This window comes from Salminus brasiliensis, chromosome 9 (genome assembly GCF_030463535.1).
Source record: "Salminus brasiliensis chromosome 9, fSalBra1.hap2, whole genome shotgun sequence".
In the NCBI taxonomy this organism is placed as follows: domain Eukaryota; kingdom Metazoa; phylum Chordata; class Actinopteri; order Characiformes; family Bryconidae; genus Salminus; species Salminus brasiliensis.
Window position 1 is genome coordinate 258,005 of NC_132886.1, and position 22,240 is coordinate 280,244.

The following is a 22,240-nucleotide window of genomic DNA, read 5'->3' on the forward strand; positions in this document are numbered from 1 at the left end:
GTCTGTTTTTAGGTTCCACTGTAAAATAGATCCACACTGCAGAACCTCAACTCTTTAATTTTCCTTCTGAGAACATCCTTACTGCTTCCAGCTGGGCAAAAATGTACATTAATGTCATGTTGAGGATTGCATTTTGAACACTGTGGTTATAACAAAGATTAGGAACTGGATTGGGATCAAAATAGCCGATACCTGATCCATTAATCTGCAGTATTTACTTATCTTATGTGTATGTAGAAAAAATAATGCATTAAAAATTCATCAGTGGATAATAAAAACGCTCATTTAATTTTGAGAAGCAAACATTATGCTTATCACAAATCATCAAAATGATGTTTCCTTATTTGATTAGCCATACATTTTGGAACCTCCATCTAAATACACTGGTAAAACAGTAAATGACAATGTCTGAAGCTCCTGCTGCTTTTGTCTTCTGTGAGTGGGCTGGTGTTTTTTGAGGATACTTCTCGTTCTAAAACTCTTCCCACAGTCTGAGCAGTGATACGGCTTCTCTCTAATGTGAATGTGTTGGTGTTTTCGAAGATGATGCGGTTGGGCAAAACTATTTCCACACTCAGTACAGTAATACGGTTTCTCTCCAGTATGAATCCGCTGGTGTTCTTTTAGATGATGCTGTTGAGAAAAACTCTTCCCACAGTCTGAACAGTAATACGGTTTCTCTCCAGTATGAATGCGCCGGTGTTCTTTTAGATGATGCTGTTGAGAAAAACTCTTCCCACAGTCTGAACAGTAATACGGTCTCTCTCCAGTATGAATCCGCTGGTGTTCTTTTAGGTGATGCTGTTGAGAAAAGCTCCTCCCACAGTCTGAGCAATGATATGGTTTATCTCCAGTATGAATGCGTTGATGTGTTTTGAGAGATCTCTGCACAGTAAAACTCCTCCCACAGTCTGAGCATTGATATGGTTTCTCTCCTGTATGAATGCGTTGGTGTTCTTTTAGACGATTCTGTCGAGTAAAGCTTTTTCCACACTCTGAGCACTGCACAGATCTCTTTTTGTGTGTATTTTTTTGTGTCTGTTCGAGAGACACATTGGTGTGGCAAGTATTAGAGGATATTTCCTGAGTGACGGAGTTTATGGACTCCATATTCTTAAATTTAACCTTCTACAGTAAAACAAATTCCACTTGGTAATGTTTCTTGATGTGTTTAGGGAAGTACATTAGAACTATGTAGGGCAATGGGTACTAGCAGCATGAGAAGAACATGATCCTATTCCTTCCTGAAAGACAAAAAGTGGACAATTGTAAAAAGAGTAAATTAATCAATGTATTCAGTTCTGTTGAAATCAGTAAAGAATTATCTGAAGCTGTGCCTGGGAAACGTCATGTCAACATGTCTGAGGTTCACATCTCAGGGCCAACTAGGCACTTTTGGTTGTCATTGGACATAACGCTTCACCAGGTGGCACTGCTCTGCTGTCAACACTGAACTGCTTCTAGATTACCATGCCAAACATTCACAAAAATCATTTTGTATTCCATAAATTCTGGTTACTATGTGAGTATGCTGAGTTGGCATTTTGTCTACCTCATTGAAGAATGCTACTCCAGATATGCTAGTGACAATTTGTTTTCCATATCTTCAGCTTCCAAAAATCCAGATACATACTAAATATAACTCCACCCAAATTTATAGATACGACTAAACATATCCAGTTCCTCCAACTTTTACCCAGAACTCCAATAAGATCAAAGGCTAAGAGCTCGTCTTACATGTAAACTATAACATAACACAACCCTCTGAACAAGAACTGAACCACCAAAGAAACCACTCACGAGTCAATTCATAAACAGATAAATATTTATGAATATTTGGGAGCATTCTCTACATTTTCCTGAAGCAGAAAAAAGGCTTTAGTGTGCCACACTCTGCTCTTCTGTGTGGATCTTCAGGAGTAAAGTGAAATACTCCAGAGGGACAGAAGTGATCTACAGTTAAACAGAGTCTAGGATAGCAACCAGCCACAGGCTAAAAGCTAGCATTAGCCTCCTCAGCTCAGTCTTCTGTTAGCTCATATTTCACTTCTTACTTTTCCAAAAGTGAACATTTCTGCACCCGTTTCTGTAAGAGTGAGGTGTGAACACAGGGTCATCAGGGTGTAGAAGTGTGGAAGAGCTCTTTACCTTCAGCTGAGCAGCTCCTGCTCCTCTTCTTCTGCTCCGCTTTAGCGTCTTTACAGAACCTCATTCAGAGAACTAGCGCCCCCACCTGGCCTGCAGGGGGACTTACATTGGAACTGTTGTTTTCAAACTTTATCCGCATTCCAACCTCTTTAAATTAAACCTCATTAAATTATACTCCGCTCAGCTCCGCTAATACTAAATACAACTCCACCCACATTTATGGATAAGACTAAACCCCCACCAGAGACACTCCACCACCCAAACATTACCTGCGTTATGAGATTTTATTAGTCAATACAATTTCCTTCTGATGGGGTGCTTGTGGTCCACTAAGCATAAGCAAGATGACATCGAGTTCACAAACACTGTTGGACAAGGTCACCATATGTGTCACATCTCAGGCATCACCTAGAGTCCTGATTTCCCCACGTATAAGCACCACTTCTTGTGCTCGTCCTGTTTAGTGCAATTCAGAAGTGGCACAAACAGTATTTGTTTCTGACACCCCTTGAACATAGCATTATTCTAGAACTTATCATTTTAAAAGCAGCTGCCATTTTCTACCACTTTTACACACCACTGTGCATTTACATCTGCACTGGAAGGAGTGGGTATTCATGTTTAAAAAAACAATTATAATATTCTCCAAACCAACTAGAATAAGATCACAGACTAAAAGCTTGTGATAACATAACCCTCTAAACAAGAACCCCGGGCTCTAACTACCAAGAAACTCCTGATGTAAACGTCATCACACCAATTCATAAACAGATAAATATATTTGAAAATAGAGGACCATTCTCTACATTTTCCTGAAGCAAAAAAAGGAAGGCTTTAGTGTGCCACACCAGTGTGAATGAGTGTTTCAGTGATAGTTTTATAAAGGGTCAGATATTATGGTCTGTTTTTAGGTTCCACTGTAAAATAGATCCACAATGCAGAACCTCAACTCTTTAATTTTCCTTCTGAGAACATCCTTACTGCTTTCAGCTGGGCAAAAATGTACATTAATGTCATGTTGAGGATTGCATTTTGAACACTGTGGTTATAACAAATATTTGTAACTGCATTGGAATCACTATAGAAATATTTTTTTCACACTTTAGGTTCAGTTCTGTTAGTGGGGCAGCAATAGTGGCAAATTGGGGAATAAGTCAGCTGTACCACCCAACCAACCCAAGGAAAGACCATACCTGTTTCTTGGTTTGAGGTTGGGAACTATTTCTAATAGCTTCCACCTTTTCCACTTGTGATTGGATTAAGCCCTTCTCCATCGGATATCCAAGGTATTGGGTTTTCAACTGACCCCACTTACATTTGTCCACATTGAGTGTCAATCTAGCTTTGGCAATGTGTTTAAAGAGAGACATCAACATGATTGTGATGTTCATCCCAGTTTTACTGAATATCACCACATCATCAAGGTATGCTCAGCATTAATCTTCACAATCTCTTAAAACTTGGTCCATTAAAAATGTCGCTGGAGCACCATGCAGACCAAAAGACATACAGTTGCAAAAGTATGAACCTTTTGCCACATTTCAGGCTTCAGCTACATAAAGATATGAAATTGTATTTTTTTGTGAAGAATCAACAACAAAGGGGACACAATTGTGAAGTGGGGCGTGCAATATTATTGGGCCCCTTTACTTTCAGTGCAGCAAACTCACTCCAGAAGTTCAGTGAGGATCTCTGAATGATCCAGTGTTGACCTGACTGACTGATGATGATAAATCGACCCTTCCTCTCTAGAGAGTCGCCCAGGTGCTTGTTCAGTCTCTCGTCACTTCCAGACTTGACTACTGCAACTCTCTTCTGGCTGGTCTCCCTCTGCGCACCATCAGGTCCCTGCAACTCATCCAGAACGCAGTGGCACGGGTCGTCTTCAATGTCCCTAAATTCAGCCATGTCACTCCACTGCTGCGTTCTCTCCACTGGCTTCCTGTAGCTGCTGCCCTCATCAGATTCAAAACCCTGACGCTGGCCTACAAAGCCAAGAACGGACCAGCCCCTCTGTATCTGATGGCAATGGTCAAAAGCCGGTCTGAACCAAGAGCCCTTCGAGCTTCAAGTACGGCTCGGCTCGACCCACCATCCCTCAAAATCCGCAGAAGACAAGCGTCCAGGCTTTTTTCTGTCCTGCACCAAAGTGGTGGAACGAGCTGCCCCTGGGTGTCCGAACAGCCGAGTCGCTCGCTGTCTTCAAATGCAGACTGAAGACCCACCTCTTCAGAGAGTACTTGGACGAATAGTTCTATGGTCGCCTTATTGTCTTGTGTTTAGCAATGTCTAAGCTTAGAGGTATCCTTTGAATTATTAGTCTATTCTAACTAGCTAAGGCTCTTCTTGGGTAAATAGCAAAGCACTTTGTAAGTCGCTCTGGATAAGAGCGTCTGCTAAATGCCGTAAATGTAAATGTAAATGTAAATAGAATCCACCTGTGTGTAATCAATCTCTGTATGAATGCACCTGCTCTGTGATAGTCTTAGAGTTCTGTTTAAAGTGCAGAGAGCATCATGAAGACCAAGGAACACACCAGGCAGGTCCGAGATACTGTTGTGGAGAAGTTTAAAGCCGGATTTGGAAACAAAAAGATTTCCCAAGCTTTAAACATCTCAAGGAGCACTGTGCGAGCGATCATATTCAAATGGAAGGAGTATCAGACCAGTGCAAGCACAAATCTGACCTTTATGGAATAGTGGCAAGAAGAAAGCCTTTTCTCAAAGATATCCATAAAAAGTCTTGTTTAAAGTTTGCCATAAGCCACCTAGGAGACACACCAAACATGTGGAAGAAGGTGCTCTGGTCAGATGAAATCAAACTTTTTGCCCACTTGTTGATTCTTCACAAAAAATTACAATTTCATATCTTTATGGTTGAAGCCTGAAATGTGGCAAAAGATTGCAAGGCTTTGTAACAGTAAACTGTAAGGGTCCCAGTGAGGTTCAGAATGCTGTATATTCCCAAGATCCATTAGCCAGTGGAACCTGCCAGTAGCCTTTGCATAGGTCAAGTGTCGTAATGAACCGAGCATGCCCAAGTCCCTCCAGTAGGTCATCAATTCGGGGCATTGAGTACGCAACAAACCTTGAAACAGCATTGATCTTCCTGAAATCATTGCAAACCCATAGAGACTCAGTGGCTCAATGACCCCAAAATCCAGCATAGTCTGGATCTCAGTCTTAAGAGGTTCAGGTAGTCTTTGCCAAATTGGAATGTCATCTTTAAGATAAATACTATGCTGTGCCAGGTCAAGTCAAATCAAATTTATTTGTATAGCGAGGAAAAACTCCCTTAGAGCTGGAGGAAGAAACCTTGGGAGGAACCAACAGGGGGACCCGACCCGTCCTCCTGTGATCAGAACTATTTATAAATTATTGATAAAAGTTACCAAACCATCTATACTGTTGAACTGCTCTGATCATAATCATAATATATTAATCATGGTGTAGTATTATGCCGCTGGTCTGGTATGGGTGATGGTGGGGCAGGCTTGCTGGTCGGACAGGTAGGTGGCAGCTGGTCTGATGCAGGTAGAGGGGACCTCAGCTGTCAGGCTTCCAGCAGGTCGGGCTGGGTGACCATTTACTGGGAGAAGGTAAAGAGACAGAGTTAGTTCTGAGAGGATTTTATAGAGAGCAGAGAATGTTGAGCAGTATCAGAGTGTGTCTGACGACTCCGGCAGGTCTGACTATAACAGCCTAATTAAAAGGAGAGAGCCAGAAGGTAACACAGACACGGGAGCTCCCTGAAACAGTAGCGTCCATCTGCTCCACCGTCCACAAACCTGAGTGATGGCGTGTAAGCAGCGAGACGACAGCTCCAGCATCTCAGTGTACTACAATTCCCTGTGTCCGTGAACCCCTGGACCTGCAGCCTTTATCTATAATCTATCTATCTATAATCTATAATCAGTGCTGAACTGAACTGGGAGCAGTGCAGTGCTGATAGAACTGGACTGATATGGTCAGATGTTCTAGGTTTAGTAAGAACCCTGGCTGCAGTGTTCTGAACCAGCTTTATTGAGGTTCCTGCTGGAACAACCTGACAGTAGTGCATTACAGTAATCTAGCCTTGAGGTAATAAAAGCGTGTACTAGCTTTTCTGCGTCTGTCACGCCCGCGCCGCTGCGCCTGCCCCAGGGGCAGTCTTGGGCCGCGGCTCACAGGCGATCAAGAACTCCCTATCACGGTCATGTCATGGACTCCAACGTTGAAAAGGACTTTTATGCTGACAGTCATGTTTTGTTCTGGCTTCACTGTTCAGTTGCTTTTCTGTGTTTGTCTTCACGTTCTGTTGATGTGTTACACCTGTGGGCTGGTGCATTTAAGGAGGGCTAGCGCAAGCAGCCAGGGCCGAGAATTGACTTTAGTTGACTTCTGTCAACTCTTAGTAGCTCTGGTTATCTCAGGTCAACACTGGGTTGGATCTGGTGTCTCGTAGTGCTGGCCTCTGCTAATGTCAGCTAAACCTCCTCGGTCTAGGGATTCAAGTGTGGCTGCTGAACCGCTACTGCCTGCTCACCTTCGTTCATAGAGCACCGTAAGGAGTATCAGGGGCTTGGTCATGGGAGTGCGCTGAACTCTCCTCGCTTCGGTTGTGAAGCTCTCGTCAAGGAAGTCAGCTCTGGTGCGTGCTCTAGTTATCGCCTGTGTTCTGGTAAGCTGGCCCCGTCATTGTCTCGGTTCTGTTGTCTGGGTTCTAGTAAGCTGGCCCCGTCATTGTCTCGGTTCTGTTGTCTGGGTTCTAGTAAGCTGGCCCCGTCATTGTCTCGGTTCTGTTGTTTGGGTTCGGCAGCGGATCCCTCAGCTCTGGAGGTCCAGTAAGTCTCAGAAGCGCCTGACCCGCGCTGTCTTTCTGTCTCACGATTTTCCCCAGACACTGCCTGTAGGTTTAGGTTTTCTGTATCATTCTGGCTCAGCCCTGGCCTGCTAGCCTAGCCCTCGTCCCTCACCAGCCACAGGTGTGCTCTTTTGTTTGCCCAGTTTGTCACGTTTGTCTTTTGTTTATCGTTAACCCTGTTAGTCTGTTGCTGCTTTTTCCTTGTTTTCTTCCCTGTTTGAGTTAATAAACTCTCTCGCCTTGGTCCATCCCCTGCGAGTGTTCTCCCTCATTGTCTGACCCAGTGGATCATGACAGCGTCCTGTAGAGATAAGGAGTTTCTTAGTTTGGAGATGTCCCTAAGCTGCATAAAGGCTGTTCTACTAATATTGGCTATATGTTGCTCAAATGATCTGAATCGAATATGACGCCAAGATTTTTAGCTGCTAGACCAGACATAATGAAGGCATTGGCCAAGTCTAACATTAAGTCTGATCGTTTTTTTTTCTAGTGTCTTTTGGACCTAAAAGCAGCCTTGGTTTTGTTACAAATTATTGCATTTCCTTGTTTGAAAAATGGAGGGATAACTGTGGAATACCAAGGTTAAACACTTTTTTTTTTGCTGGGGAGTCAGACAAGGAAAGCTGATCCACTGCATCTTAACGTCCTCCTCTACTTGCTGGACTAACAGGACAAGGTCTGTTTCTTTAAGTATCTTCGGCAAACTTGATACTGGTGTTGCTCTGGGAGGCCATGCAGTCATATGTGAAGACTGTGTACAGCAGGGGACTCGGCGTACAGCCCTGGGGTCCCAGTGCTAACAGTTCTTGTGCTGGATGTGCGTCTGCCAGTTCTGACTGAAAAGAAACGAAAAAAGGAAATGGAGCAAAGGAGAGTATGTAAGTGTAATCGATGATTGTACCTGCTGCTAGTTTAAAGATGTATAGCCCAGTAGCATGCTTAAACTGTTAAATGTGATATGATCCAGGCAAATAAAATGTAAACTTATAGGGGGAAATTAGCATTAGCTGCAAAAATGAATGGGTAAGTGTGTATAAACTACAGCAGGGACTGAACAGGACTGAAAGCTAACCTGTTAATATAGTTTATATGAATTATTTTATGTAACTTTGTTCTGTAGCATGTTCTTTTTTTCTTAAACGGTTTTAATGCTATAGATGAGAATAGTTTGATTTCAGAGTGTTGTGCTGGCTAGGCTAGACAATGACGGGTGAACTCTCGCAGGGACGGTGTGATGCATGACTTATTAAATAAACAGGGGAAAACACAAGAGTGCAGCAATAACCAGGGATAAAGGATAAACAAGACAGACGTGACAAAACAATGTGGGCTGAACCTGAAGGCCACCTGAGGCTGGTAGGTAGCCAGGGAGCAAAGCGAGACTGGAGGGAGGAAGACTAGAACATAAAGCCACTGGGCAAGACCAGTGAAACAGAACCGCGCTCGTCAGGTGCGACTGGACTTACAAGACTCGAACTCGAGGGAATCAGACGCCGGATCCCACCGGCAACCCACCGATAAGCCAGGAAGCGACTCCCTCAGAACATGAACCGGCTCTTAAAGAGCGACTCTAGCGAACACCATAACACACCTAGAATCCTCATAACCTGAAGCCACCATACAGCTCGGCGTGGCAAGAACAATTCTTGGAAACGAGAAGATATCGTATGCTCCCTTTATACCCCAGCTCTCAGGTGGCCCAAATCAAGACGCGATACAGATGCAAATGAACATGACTCATGTCAACATAAAAGTCCTTGAAGCCTGTGGACCGCGGCTCGGGACCGCCCTCGGGGTGGGCGCGACACGGACCTGAAAGAGAGCACCATACAATTTACAGAAAAAAAGGAAAAAGAGAAAAAAATATATTAATATCCAATAGCAACCTAGCAGCACCATAGTTTACAAATATCAGTGCCTTAGCAACAACTAAGAAACACCATAGCAACCCCCTGGCATACCATAGCAACTGCCTACCAACTATCTTGCAACACAATAGCAGCCACCTAGAAACCATTTAGCAACACCATAGCAACCACAAACCAACCACCTTGACTGTTGATGCAAATAACACCAAGCAACTCCAAAGCCACTACATAGTAACACCAAAGTCAGCTAGTATAATACTGTGTAAAACTTACAAACACTTAACATCATTTGTTATAACCACATGTGCCTTATTATAATATATGAGCTTTATTACCACTTGTGATACCATAGCAATCACCTAACCAAACCATAATTATTACATAGCAACTACACAACCACTTAGCTACACACCAACCACTCAGCAACTTCCCAGCCACCCACTCAGATGTGAATGCAAATGAACAGCAAATGGGCAAGTTGATTGGCTAGTCACTGATGTGTGCAAGAACTGCAAGAACTTTTAACTCTATTCTGTATTGTACATGAAGATGTGCTCTTCAATTCCTGTCCACACTTCTGACAGCAGCCGGAGGTGCAGACACTGAAGCAGACAACGCAATACCCACCTTGTTCTAATACCAAGGGGATGGTGACTGGGGGACTCTGGAATTGCCAGTCTGCAGTGCAGAAGGCAGGTTTCATTTCAGCTTTTGCTTCTGCTCGGTCTCTAAACCTCCTGGTTCTGACTGAGACGTGGATCACCCCAGACAACTCTGCAACTCCAGCCGCCTTGTCATCCACCTTTGCCTTTTCCCACTCTCCACGAACGACTGGCAGGGGCGGCGGCACAGGTTTGCTGCTCTCTCCTCTGTGGCGCTTCACCCCGCTCTCTTTTTCTAATCTATACATTTCCTCTTTTGAAAACCATGCTGTTCCTGTCTCTTCTCCCACTAGACTCACATCACTGTTCTCTATCGTCCTCCTGGTCCTTTGGGCAGTTTCGTTGATGAACTGGACGTTCTCTTGAGTGGACTCCCTGTTGACGCCTCACTTATTCTACTTGGCGACTTCAACCTTCCATCAGAGAAGCTCCAGTCATCATGTCTTCTTCCATTGCTCTCATCCTTTGGTCTCACGTTCAGCCATTTTGCATCAGCACACAGAGCAGGGAACACTCTGGACCTGATCTTCAGCAGACCTGTCCCTGCTCTGGACGTGGCTGTGACTCCTCTGGACATCTCTGATCACCACTTTCTCTCCTTCTCACTCCCCCTCTCTGCTCCTTCAACCACTGCTTCCTCAAGTTCCTCCACTCTTCACCGCAATCTTCGCTCTTCCCCCTCAGCTCTTGCCTCAACTGTCCTGACCACTCTTCCCCATCTTGAATCTTTGTCCTCTCTCCCACTATAAACTGCTACAAATGCTTTCCTCTCATCTATCTCCACCTGCCCTTTCTCACCTAGGTCAGCAAATTCTTCTCCACCTTCCCCGTGGCTGTCAGATGTTCTCCGCAACAACCGTAGAGAGCTAAGACTGGCTGAAAGGAGGTGGAGGAAGTCACAGCACGACTCCGACCTCCACTCCTATCAGTCTCTTCTCTCCAGGTTTAGAACGGAAGTTGCTGCCGCTAAAGCATCTTACTACAGGGGGAAACTGGAATCATCTGCATCTGACCCATGTTCACTCTTCACCATCTTCTCCTCTCTCCTCAACCCTCCTACTCCCTCACCTCCCACTACCCTGTCTGCAGATGATTTTGTCTCCTTCTTTGAAGAAAAGGTTGACAAGATCCGCCGATCTTTCCCCCTGCCTCTACGCCCCTCTCTAGACATGGTCTTCCTCCTCCCTTTTCTCGGTCCTGCTTCTTTCCACAGATGACCTCCCACATCTTCTCACCTCTAATAATCCTACCACCTGTCCGCTAGACCCTGTTCCATCTACACTATTCCAAACCATTGCTCCAAACCTTCTTTTATCTCCTTTATCATAAACAGCTTCTTGTTGTCAGGTCATGTACCATCCACCTTCAAGTCTGCCAGAGTTGTGCCTATCCTAAAGAAGCCAACTCTGGACAGCTTGGACATCGGCATCTACTTTTTCTCTTCTCTCCTTCTCTCAAAGATTCTTGAACGTTCTGTCTACAACCAACTGTCTCTCTTTCTCACTCTGAACAATCTTCAGGACCCTAACCAGTCTGGCTTCAAAGCAGCTCACTCTACTGAAACTGTTCTCATTGCAGTTACAGAGAAGCTCCATGCAGCTAAAGCTGCCAGACTGTCATCGGTTCTGATCCTCCTCGACCTCTCCACAGCTTTTGACACAGTGGACCACAAGATCTTCCTGTCTATCCTTGCCGGCCTTGGAATTACCGGCTCTGCATGGCGATGGTTTGCATCGTACCTGCAGGGACGCTCATACCAGGTAACATGGCAGGGGGACACGTCCGCTCCTTGTAGTCTCTCCACTGGCGTTCCACAAGGCTCGGTTCTTGGTCATCTTCTTCACTCACTCTACACTCACTCTCTTGGTAAAGTGATCTCCTCTCATGGACTCTTTTACCACTGTTACGCTGATGACACTCAACTCCTCCTTTCTTTCCCACCGTCTGACACACAGGTCTCCACCCGTATCTCAGCATGCCTCACTGACGTCTCTTCTTGGATGGCGGCTCATCACCTCAAACTCAACCCCAGCAAGACGGAGCTGCTGTACATCCCGGGAACTGCTGGACCTAAAAACGATCTTGCCATCTTTGGAAACTCACCGGTCACTCCTTCTACAGAAGCTGGAAGCCTTGGTGTAGTCATGGATCAGTTATCGTTCTTAAGCCATGTTGCAAACGTAACTCGGTCCTGCAGATTTCTCCTGTACAACATCCGGAGAACTCCACCCTTCCTCTCTAGAGAGGCCACCCAGGTGCTCGTTCAGTCTCTCGTCACTTCCAGACTTGACTACTGCAACTCTCTTCTGGCTGGTCTCCCTCTGCGCACCATCAGGCCCCTGCTACTTATCCAGAACACAGCGGCACAGGTCGTCTTCAGCATTTCTAAATGCAGCCATGTCCCTGCACTGCTGCGTTCTCTTCACTGGCTTCCCATAGCTGCCCGCATCAGATTCAAAACCTTGACACTAGCCTACAAAGCCAAGAATGGAGCAGCCCCTCCGTACTTGATGGCAATGGTCAAAAGCCGATCCACAACAAGAGCCCTTCGAGCTTCAAATACGGCCTGGCACCAAAGTGGTGGAACGAACTTCCCCTGGGTGTCCGAATGGCAGAGTCGCTCGCTGTCTTCAAATGCAGACTGAAGACCCACTTTTTCTGAGAATACTTTGGACGGATATCAGAGTGGTCACCTTAGTGACTTTTGTTTAGTAGTGTCTAAACTTATAGGTGTCTTTGAATTTTTAGCCTATTCAAACTAGCTGAGGTTATTCTTGGGTAAATAGCAAAGCACTTTCTAAGTTGCTCTGGATAATAGCATCTGCTAAATGCTGTAAATGTAAATGTAATATGTGATTGGCCGTATTTCTGTCAATTACAGGCACAAATCAGTCCACCTGTGATTCTAATTGGCTGAAGCAAACCAAAAAATTCAATGACACATTAGGGAATAGGGAATTAGGGAATAGTTTGTAATAATGTAGAAGGAAGCATATAAGGCTACTAAAAGAAAGAAAATGTTCATAATGAGTGGTCCATGTCTTTGTTAGAGCAAGAAAGTCTACTGAATGCACCCCTTTTAGGGTTAGGTTTATTTTTAAGGTTTATTTAAGGCTGGAGCTAGGGTTATATATAGAGTTACATTCAATCGACAGTCATTTACATTCAACTGAGTTCAGTTGAATTTATTAGACTTTCAGTTGAATATTAGATCGTCAGGTGAGCATCTATGAGGCATCTTCAATGGGCTATCCAAGTAAAGTGATACTAATACATTTAAGTGTTTATTACAGCTTATGTATTTCACTGTCAAAAAAGAAACTATCTATTGGGATATACCTTATGCACTGTGATACAGCTGAAATCCTGTCATTATTATAGCAACAATAACAATAATAAATAATATATAGAAAACTGTATTTCATGAAGGAAACACAGAATAGTTGTGCAGCTAAAGTGGTTTCCACTTGAAGAGTAGTTGCTAGGCTGACCAGAACAATGAATCGCCAATGGTAACTGTAATCATTCCGAACTATGTTTCTGCAGCTCAAATGATCAAGGAAAGAGGTTCCTAAAGGAGATGGCAATATTGTGGCAAGGAGCTTTAGTTGCAGGGATGTACAGTAGCTCAGTCCTGCTGTTGTTTAGATTCAGGTAATGGACAAATCTCTTTTAGATTCGTTAACAGTCTGAGTTCAACTTCAAATGCTTCTAAACAAGTGGTGTTCATGCCTAGAATATTTGCAACATATATACAACATATTACTACAAACTACCCTGAACAACAGATACATTGCACTCTGGCTAATTTTAAATTAATTATTAAGAACATATGATTAATCACAGCGAAGTGACCCCTAAAACACTAAATTGGTTTTCCACCGTATTTATTGTAAAATTTACAAGTAACACGAAAAAGCAATAAGAACATGTCTATAATATGTCTATGTTCTAAACCAATTCAAAGCCTGTAGAAGCGGACCTTAAAAGGAGCCACAAAGTGATCAGTAAAACTGTCTATTATCTGACAAGGGGGGTGCTGCCAAAAACTGTGGGCCTCTTAAAAACTTTTTTGAAAACACATATTTAATGTTTTGGCCCAGATGACAAAACATGTTACTCAAAAATTGTTATGAAAATGTTTTTGAAACCGCTCCCACATTAAGTGTTTTTATTGTCTTTTGTGAATGCGTTGGTGTCTTTGGAGTTGATCCTGTTTATTAAAATTCTTCCCACAGACTGAGCAGTGATACTGTTTTTCCCCTGTGTGAATGCGATGATGTTTCTTGAGGGCACTACTCTCCCTAAACATCTTTCCACAGTCTGAGCAGTAATATGGTTTTTCTCCTGTGTGAATGCGCTGGTGTTGTTGGAGATGACCCCGTCGAGTAAAGTTCTTTCCACAGTCTGAGCAGTAATATGGTTTCTCTCCTGTGTGAATGCGCTGGTGTGCTTGAAGATCACTCTGCACAGTAAAACTCTTCCCACAGTCTGAGCAGTAATAAGGTTTCTCTCCTGTGTGAATGCGCTGATGTATTTGGAGAGTATTCTGATGTGAAAAACTCTTCCCACAGTCTGAGCAGTAATATGGTTTCTCTCCTGTGTGAATGCGTTGGTGTACTTTGAGAGATCTCTGTACGGTAAAACTCTTCCCACACTCTGAGCAGTGATATGGTTTCTCTCCTTTATGAATGCGCTGGTGTACTGCAAGATTTCCTGGTCGGGTAAAATGTTTTCCACAGTCTAAACACTGCACAGATCTCTCTTTGTCATTATTTTTTTTTGTTTGCTTGAGAGATGCATTTATGTGGCAAGTAGGAGAAATTATTTCTTGAGAGCTGGAGTTTATGGACTCCATATTCCCACATTTAACATCCAATGTTAACAGTGGAACCAATTCCTCAAGGTGATGTATTTTTGATGTGTGGGGAATTAGATATCAACTCTGTAGGACAGTGGGTACAAGCAGCAGCAGAAGAAAGAGGTTATTCGTCCCTGAAAGACAAAAAGTGGTAAATTGTAAAGATAATTTACAATTTGGGCACAAAACGTCCACCTAGCAACACTGCAGCAAGCGCACAAAATACCCTGGCAGTTGCCATAGAAATCATTTAGCAAAATCACTTTTACCCTCCATACATTTTTTTGTATAGAAAATGTTTATGATAATAAATATCAGAGACTTAACATGATAAATACATAATTACAGGAAAGAGTGTGTTAAAATCTTAAGTAGGTTTCTGGAAAGCTTCACATTGGCCACACTGGTGATCTTCGTCTTGAAGATCTAATTTGTTGGTTAATTAACAGGTAATTAATTTAGAATCTTGCTATTGTCCAGACATTTTCTTCAGCATTCAGCAAGGGGCAGAAGCCAGACTCCAGACTCTCCTAGACGGATATAGTTCAGATCCTGTGCTCTCAGATGGGAAGGGTTTGACTTTAAAACTGAAGCCTTTGTCTGTAATCAAAATGTTACACTGTGAATACATAAACATAAAGCACATACAAGACCATACTCCCTTTATCCATCGGTGCTTTATAGCGTTTGGTTGCTTCTGATCTTACCTGCAGTGATCTATTAAATTTAATACCCAATCTTCCCGTTCAGACAGCAAAAGACATGCTGAGTACTCATCAGTCACATACTGTCATTGGGGGGAATCTGATAGCCTTGTTCCTCTGTTTTGTTTATAAATTAGTAATAAAAACAATAAATAAACACATAATATTGTTGCCCAAGCTTATACTTTGTTTTGGATGTTATACGTATTGATCTGTGAGGCTGTGAAGTGGAAATCAAAGCAAAGAATGTTTTGTCAGATTCATCAACTGCCGTAAGTGGCTGAGACCTGGAAGTAGAAGTTGTCAGGATCTGGACATTACAAAAACATGCATGAATGGAACAAAACCTTTAAACAGGTTCTTTAAATTGTTCTAAAGTGACTAAGAATTTGTACTTTATTGTTAGGCTTAATTATTACAATGTTTACATATTATGGTAAAGGGTTTTCTTCCTCCCCCAGCCAGGTGAACTATAGAAGGAGCCTATAAAACTCTGATCTACGCTTAAAAGAAAAATGTCTGATATCATGTCAACCACGTAATCCGCAATTATCAAACAACCAGCAACACCCTAGCAACTACCTAGAAACCACATAACAACTACCTAACAGCCTAGCAAGTTTTACAACCAGCATTGCAACAGGTCTATCTAGTAACATCTTAAACAAGTTTACAAGCAAACAGCCTTTTCAGTTCCAGATGGGTATCCAGGTACAGCTTCTCTTTCCATCCAGAGCTAGGATTAACCTTCTCAGCTCAGTCCGGATGAAGGCGGCTTCTGTGTTGTCATATTTCACATCTTACTTTCCCACAAGAGCACATCTCTCCATTCAATCCTGTAAGAGTGAGGTGTAAACACAGTATAATCAGGGTGTAGAAGTGTAGAAGAGCTCTTTACCTTCCGCAGAGCAGCTCCTGCTCTTCCATAATAACACTGAAGACTGGGGTCTTCTTCTGGGCTTTATTGGCTTTGGAGAACCTCAGAAATAAAATCAGCACCCCCACCTGGACTGCAGGGGAATTGGTACAGTTCATTTTGAAACTATGTATGTATGTAAAAAAAACAAACAAACAAAAACCCCCAAAAACCTATATACTTTGATTGGTTATGAGCAGTCTGCTGATTGGAAAGCTGAGAAGTTGTTCTACAGTGCTTTGAAACAGAAAATCTTAAAGGACAGTTGTAAACCATCATTTTGAAGCTGTTATTTTAAGATACATTGCTAACAAATTTAGCTTTCAACGGTTTCAGTCATCAAGCACATAGAAAACATCCTTTTTTAAAGTTTGGTTGAATCAGCTTCTTACAGCTCCGCAAGAAAGTTAACTTAAGGAATGGGTGGATGGGTGGTCTGTATGTCACTTTACAGCTTTACACTGTGTAGAACAGGTTTGTGTAGACCATGCTGAGGAGATTTTAGCACATCACTCATAGCTTGTTCCATAGTCCACACCTGTGGCCCCAATCCTCTTTTTCATTCTTCACATCTGTCCAACAGGAGTCCTCCTAACCCAACAAAAGTGTCTTGATAACAGATTTCAGCAGATCATCTCAGTCCCTAGAAAACCAAACATCTCCAGGGCTTGAACAGTCAGTCACTGTGACACAGCCAGAACAACAGAAATCTGATGTCCAAGACCCAATTTAAGAAAACAGAGCCAACTGTGGCAATAAGAAATCTATTATTTGGAATAACATTCTTAATAAACAGTTTGAATAATAGGCCTCTGCTTCTTCCGTGTCACACTGTTCATTAACATTATTCAGAACAGATACATTCATTCAAACAATTCGGAATTATAGTTAAAAAGGTCAGTTTTAACGCGGGTAGGGTCGGTCTGGATTTTTTGAGGCCGATCTAAGCTCTAGACCATGACCACCTTCTATTGCTCTAGAGTCCAATCTTGTTGTGTTCCCTAGCAAAGTCGTTTTTGCAGGAAAGCCTCAATGACAAGTGGTTTTCTAAAGATCTACACAGCTGTTTAGTCCCTGAGTTCTACTGTTCTTCTTCTACAATTGGAGTTCACCAAACCTTTAAGTGATTCTTTTGTTCTTCTCTGTTTGGTGTAAAATAAAACACTGTCGCTCCAGAGCCCACAGACCAACCACTGAGCTAGCATTAGCCTCCTCAGCTCAGTCTGGGTGAGGGCTGCTTCTGTTAGCTCATATTTCACTTCTTACTTTTCCCAAAAATAACATTTCTCCACCCGTTTCTGTAAGAGGTCAGGGTGTAGAAGTGTGGGAGAGCTCTTTATAATAACACTGTGGACTGGCCCCTTCTTCTCTGTTAACTAGCTCCATATAAGCTCCTCCTGTGCTCCAGTATCCGTGTTTCTGAGAGGATCGAGGGTGAAGCTGTCCCGCTCAGCTGAACTGGGATAAAACCTGTTCCTCACCGCTGTAGAGCCGCTGATGCTGGTTGCTACGGTAACGTTAACGTCTCAGCTGGCCAAGATTCAAGATTCAAGATTCACAGCCGAAACAGACAGTTACGCTGTACAATGAAATTCTTACTTTGCTGTCCCTCCATTCACCAATAGATAAAGATAACAAAAAAGAAATTAATAATAAAAAATATATACAAAATAAATAAAGTATAATAATATAAGTTGAAGTAAATAAAATTAAAGTAAACTTTTTCCCTTTTTACAATTAAAAAATTAAAATAAAAGTTAAAATAAATCAGCGGACTGCTCTTACAGCATTACAGCCAATCGTAGTGTAATTGTGTAATAGTGTACTTCCAGCGTAAAAACCCCAGAACTGGTCCTGGAACTTGCACAGATATGATTGGCTAGGAGCAGTCCGCTAATTGGCAGGGGTAACTGAACTGTTCTTTAATGATTTAGTAATGCTTATTACATAAGTAATGTTCATTCATTCATCTTCAACCTGATCAAATACAATAAAATCATATTCATACTTCTATCATTAGCCTATTAATAATCTCTCAATACATCAGTAATGCTGTTAAAACGAGTGTCAAATTTACATCTTCTTGTTCATCTCTGATGACTGTAAAGGACTCTACTCTGGTGGCTTGAAGGTGAGCATTCTTATCTCCACCTCGTGTTCCTCTCCGGGAACAGTCAGTCACCATACGTGAGTCTTTTAACAATCACTGATAAGGTGTCTGAAGAAATGAGTGGATGAAAAATAGCTTTTGGCATGTGTGCAGCTTTACACCATGTAGAACAGGACTCTTTTACACACACCCGATTCTGAACAATAATAAAAAAAGCATTTTCACTTTCAATGAATAAACATTAAGGACTTATTAATGCGTAATACTAAGTAAAGAAATATCTTCTTATTATGGTATGGTGGTATTAATGGAACACATAGTGTGGGTGCCGTAGAAACCATTGACAAAAAAACTTGACTGCTGAGTGTTTTGTAAGTATGAACGCTGCTTATTTAGAGGCCTGTAAAGAGTTGAGTTCAGACTGGCTGCCGTTTGTATTTGTTGTTTGATCTGCTTAAATCATGGATGTAAAATCAGACTTTTTTTAAACCTAAAAAAAGGTGAGGTTGGTGTTTTACAACGGATAGCACCACTACAAGCCAGTGAGCTACCACACCATGTGGGAGACTGGGGTTTGATGAGCATCCGCAATGAGTACTTATTAAGCCGTTTGTAGAGGACCGCTAATCAATTCAACATGATTCATTTTCACAACAAATCAAAGCAACTTTACGAAGATCCAAAGAGGCCAAAGATACAAGCCTCTTTTAAGCATGTCAGTGGTGACAGAGGCAAGGAGAAACTCCCTCAGATAGAGAGGAGGAAACTCTAAGAACTAGATTCAAAATAGGAACCAATCCTCCAGATAGCACAATAAAAAGCAAAACAAGAATAAAGCAGCAATAAAACAATATTTTATGGACTATTTATTTTATTTATTATTTTAAGAGAATATGAAAAATGTGCCATTAAGCCATAAAAGAATAAAACTTGAGTGAAAGTCCATGCAACCATACATTCTTTTTTTTTTTTTTTTAGATTTGGCAAAATGCCTGATTTTACATCTATAAGATGCATTTCAAACAACAACTCCTTATAGGCCTTTAAATAAGCAGTGTTTAAAAACACTCACAAACACTTTTTTGTTAATGGTTTCTGTGGCACCCACACTCTGTGTCCCATGTATACCACCTGCTGGAGGTTTTACTGAACTTCTTAATAGTAACAGATTTCTTTACTTAGTTGTAAGCATTGTTAAATCCTTAATGTTTATTCATTCATTTAAACAGTGAAAATTCTTCTTTGTTAATTCAAATTCCTTTTGACATATATGGTCTCTTCTACACAGAATGAAAAGCCATACAGATTATAAAGACTATTAGTTGATGTATTTTATTTAAATTCTGGCCACAACTGACAGCAAAAGTTGAAAAACAAAGTATGCACAAGGACCTCCAACTACAGTGGTATGTGTTTAAACATCAATGTCTGAAGCCTCTCCCACAATAAGTGGCATTATTGTTTGTCTTCTGTGAATGCGTTGGTGTCTTTGGAGATGACCCTGTTCAGTAAAACTCTTTCCACAGTCTGAGCAGTGATATGGTTTCTCTCCAGTGTGAATGCGTTGGTGTTTCTTGAGGACATCGCTTGCTCTAAAACTTTTCCCACAGTCTGAGCAGTAATATGGTTTCTCTCCTGTGTGAATGTACTGGTGTTTCTGGAGGTTACCACTCACATTAAAACTCTTCCCACAGTCTGAGCAGTGATACGGTTTCTCTCCTGTGTGAATGCGCTGATGTACTTGGAGATTACTCGGCCTACGGAAACTCTTTCCACAGTCTGAGCAGTGATACGGTTTTTCTCCTGTATGAATGCGCTGGTGTTTTTGGAGATTATCATGTACCGTAAAAGACTTCCCACAGTCTGAGCAGTGATACGGTTTCTCTCCTGTGTGAATGCGCTGGTGTTTCTTGAGGGTACCACTGTCTCTAAATCTCTTCCCACATTCTGAGCAGTAATACGGTTTCTCTCCTGTGTGAATGTACTGGTGTTTCTTGAGGGCACAACTGACATTAAAACTCTTCCCACAGTCTGAGCACTGATACGGCTTCTCTCCTGTGTGAATGCGTTGGTGTACTTTGAGAGATTTCTGTACAGTAAAACTCTTTCCACACTCAGAACACTGAGGAGATGTCCCTTTGCCTTTCTTTTGTTTATGCTGGAGAGAGGAACTGATGTTTCCAGAGAAATTATAAGATTTTTCCAGAGGGTTTGGGTTTATGGACACCATATTCCTATATTTTACCTCGTTGTAGTTTTTGATGTGTTTATGAAAGTAAATTCAAACTCTGTATGGCAGTGTGTAACCAGCTGTTAACTGGTTATTCCTTCCTAAAAGAAAACAATGGAAAACAATTAGTAAACTGCAAGGACACAGCTTAACTACCATTAGCTTTTATTTTGAACATGGAGAGAAGAGCAAGCTATCTTATTCCATATGACCACAAGACCCTTACTGCTTGTTAAGACAAGCCTTAATGTAACTGCTTCATTCCATGCACTGTAACACAGCAAAACTCCCCAAGGTAGATTATGATTACAACCAATCACTAAATGTATAGTGGCATTTATACATTATTATTATTATTACTACTACTATTATTATTATTGGTACTCAAACGTTGACTTTTACATTTTTAATGAAAGGAAAAAGAGCCTAAACCCATTTCTATAAATGGAACATAAAAAAAAGCAGCAGCTCAAAAGACTCGCAACCACTGAGTAGTTCCTATAACAGCAATAGAAGCTCTTGTTCCAGCCTCTTGTGTTAGACTCGATCCTTTTCCCTTCCTTTTTTGGTGTAAACGCTGCAGCTGCAGAGGGAGATGATCATCTGCAGTACAACCTAGAGCTGATGGCGATGGTCAAAAGCCTGATCTGCACCAAGAGCCCCTCCAGCTTCAAGTCCGGCTCGGCTCGACCCGCCATCCTTTAAGATCCACGGAAGACGAGCGTCCAGACTTTTTACTGTCCTGCACCGAAGTGGTGGAACGAACTTCCCCTGGGTGTCCGAACAGCAGAGTCCAACACTCACTGTCCTCAAACCCAGACTGAAGACCCTCCTCTTCTGAGAGGACTTGGGTGAATAGAGCACTGTGGTCTCCTTATTGTCTTGTGTTTAGTAGAGTCTAAGATTAGAGGATCTCTGAACTATTAGTCTGTTCTAACTGGCTGAGGCTTTTCCTGAGTAAACAGTAAAGCTTTTTGTAAGAACTCTGGAGAATCTCTGGAGAATCTCTGGAGAATCTCTGGAGAAGAACTTCTGCTAAATGCAGAGCTGACCAACCACATGCTAAGTGCTAGCATTAGCTTCCTCAGCACAGTCTTGACGACGGCTGCTTCTATGTTAGCTCATATATTTATCCACTCGATTAGGTTGAGTGAGGTGTAAACAGAGTGTAAACAGAGTGTAGAAGTGTGGAAGAGCTCTTTACCTTCAGCAGAGCATCAGTCACAGTCACACTGCGGACTGGCCTCTTCTTCTGTGCCGCTTTAGCGTCTTTACAGAACCTCAATTATAGCACAAGCGCCCCCTTCTGGCCTGCAGAGAGGCATCCTGCCCCCCTTTACTTCTCGTCACGTCATTTTAACCACATGTATTTACACTGGGTAGTCAAATCCACCCTTTGTCCAGAAATGTCAGTGCTGTTATTATTATTATTATTATTATTATTATTATTATTATTATTAATATCAGCTACAACGTCCATGTTTCCTTAATGAAAGAAAGTCTCACACAGCATTCATGATTAATTTCACAAACTTGTATTTATAGTATTATTAATAATTATTAATAATTATTAAGTATGCTGCTTTTCCAAGTAAGCTTAGAGGCTGCATCTTTATAATTACCTGGTTAATATATATATATATATATATATATATATATATATATATATATATATGTATATAAAATTATAATTTTATTTTTTTAGATGTAGGTGAATGTTAAAAATTGTAAATTGTAGATGAGAATAATCTGTGGGTTATGTGGCTTAGAAATGCAGAATGGTTGGCTCTCATACTGTTCTTAGTAAGTGAAAAGAGAAAATGGTAAATCCAGAGTCACCTACTGTGAATGAATGGATGGACATAATGAGAGCCCCCACCTCTTTTTCAGAAAACATTC

The 22,240-nt window shown here is 41.9% G+C and overlaps 2 protein-coding genes and 1 pseudogene across 2 annotated transcripts; 1 reads left to right on the forward strand and 2 right to left on the reverse strand.

The window, feature by feature from the left end:
• Positions 1-269: 269 nt before the first annotated feature.
• Positions 270-2,192, reverse strand: LOC140561853 (uncharacterized). Its single transcript, XM_072687100.1, has 2 exons — positions 2,149-2,192; positions 270-1,244 (listed from the first exon to the last, which is right to left on the reverse strand). Exon 2 carries the CDS (start codon positions 1,108-1,110, stop codon positions 349-351), a length of 762 nt encoding a protein of 253 aa, XP_072543201.1. The 5' UTR covers positions 1,111-1,244; positions 2,149-2,192; the 3' UTR covers positions 270-348.
• A 7,313-nt stretch (positions 2,193-9,505) lies between these two features.
• LOC140562037 (uncharacterized) lies at positions 9,506-12,182 on the forward strand (annotated as a pseudogene).
• A 1,208-nt stretch (positions 12,183-13,390) lies between these two features.
• Positions 13,391-21,590, reverse strand: LOC140561868 (uncharacterized). The gene is made up of 3 exons (XM_072687119.1): positions 21,546-21,590; positions 19,612-20,442; positions 13,391-14,236 (listed from the first exon to the last, which is right to left on the reverse strand). The coding sequence occupies exons 2-3, from the start codon at positions 20,339-20,341 to the stop codon at positions 13,692-13,694; spliced, it is 1,275 nt and encodes a 424-aa protein (XP_072543220.1). The 5' UTR covers positions 20,342-20,442; positions 21,546-21,590; the 3' UTR covers positions 13,391-13,691.
• Positions 21,591-22,240: the final 650 nt, after the last annotated feature.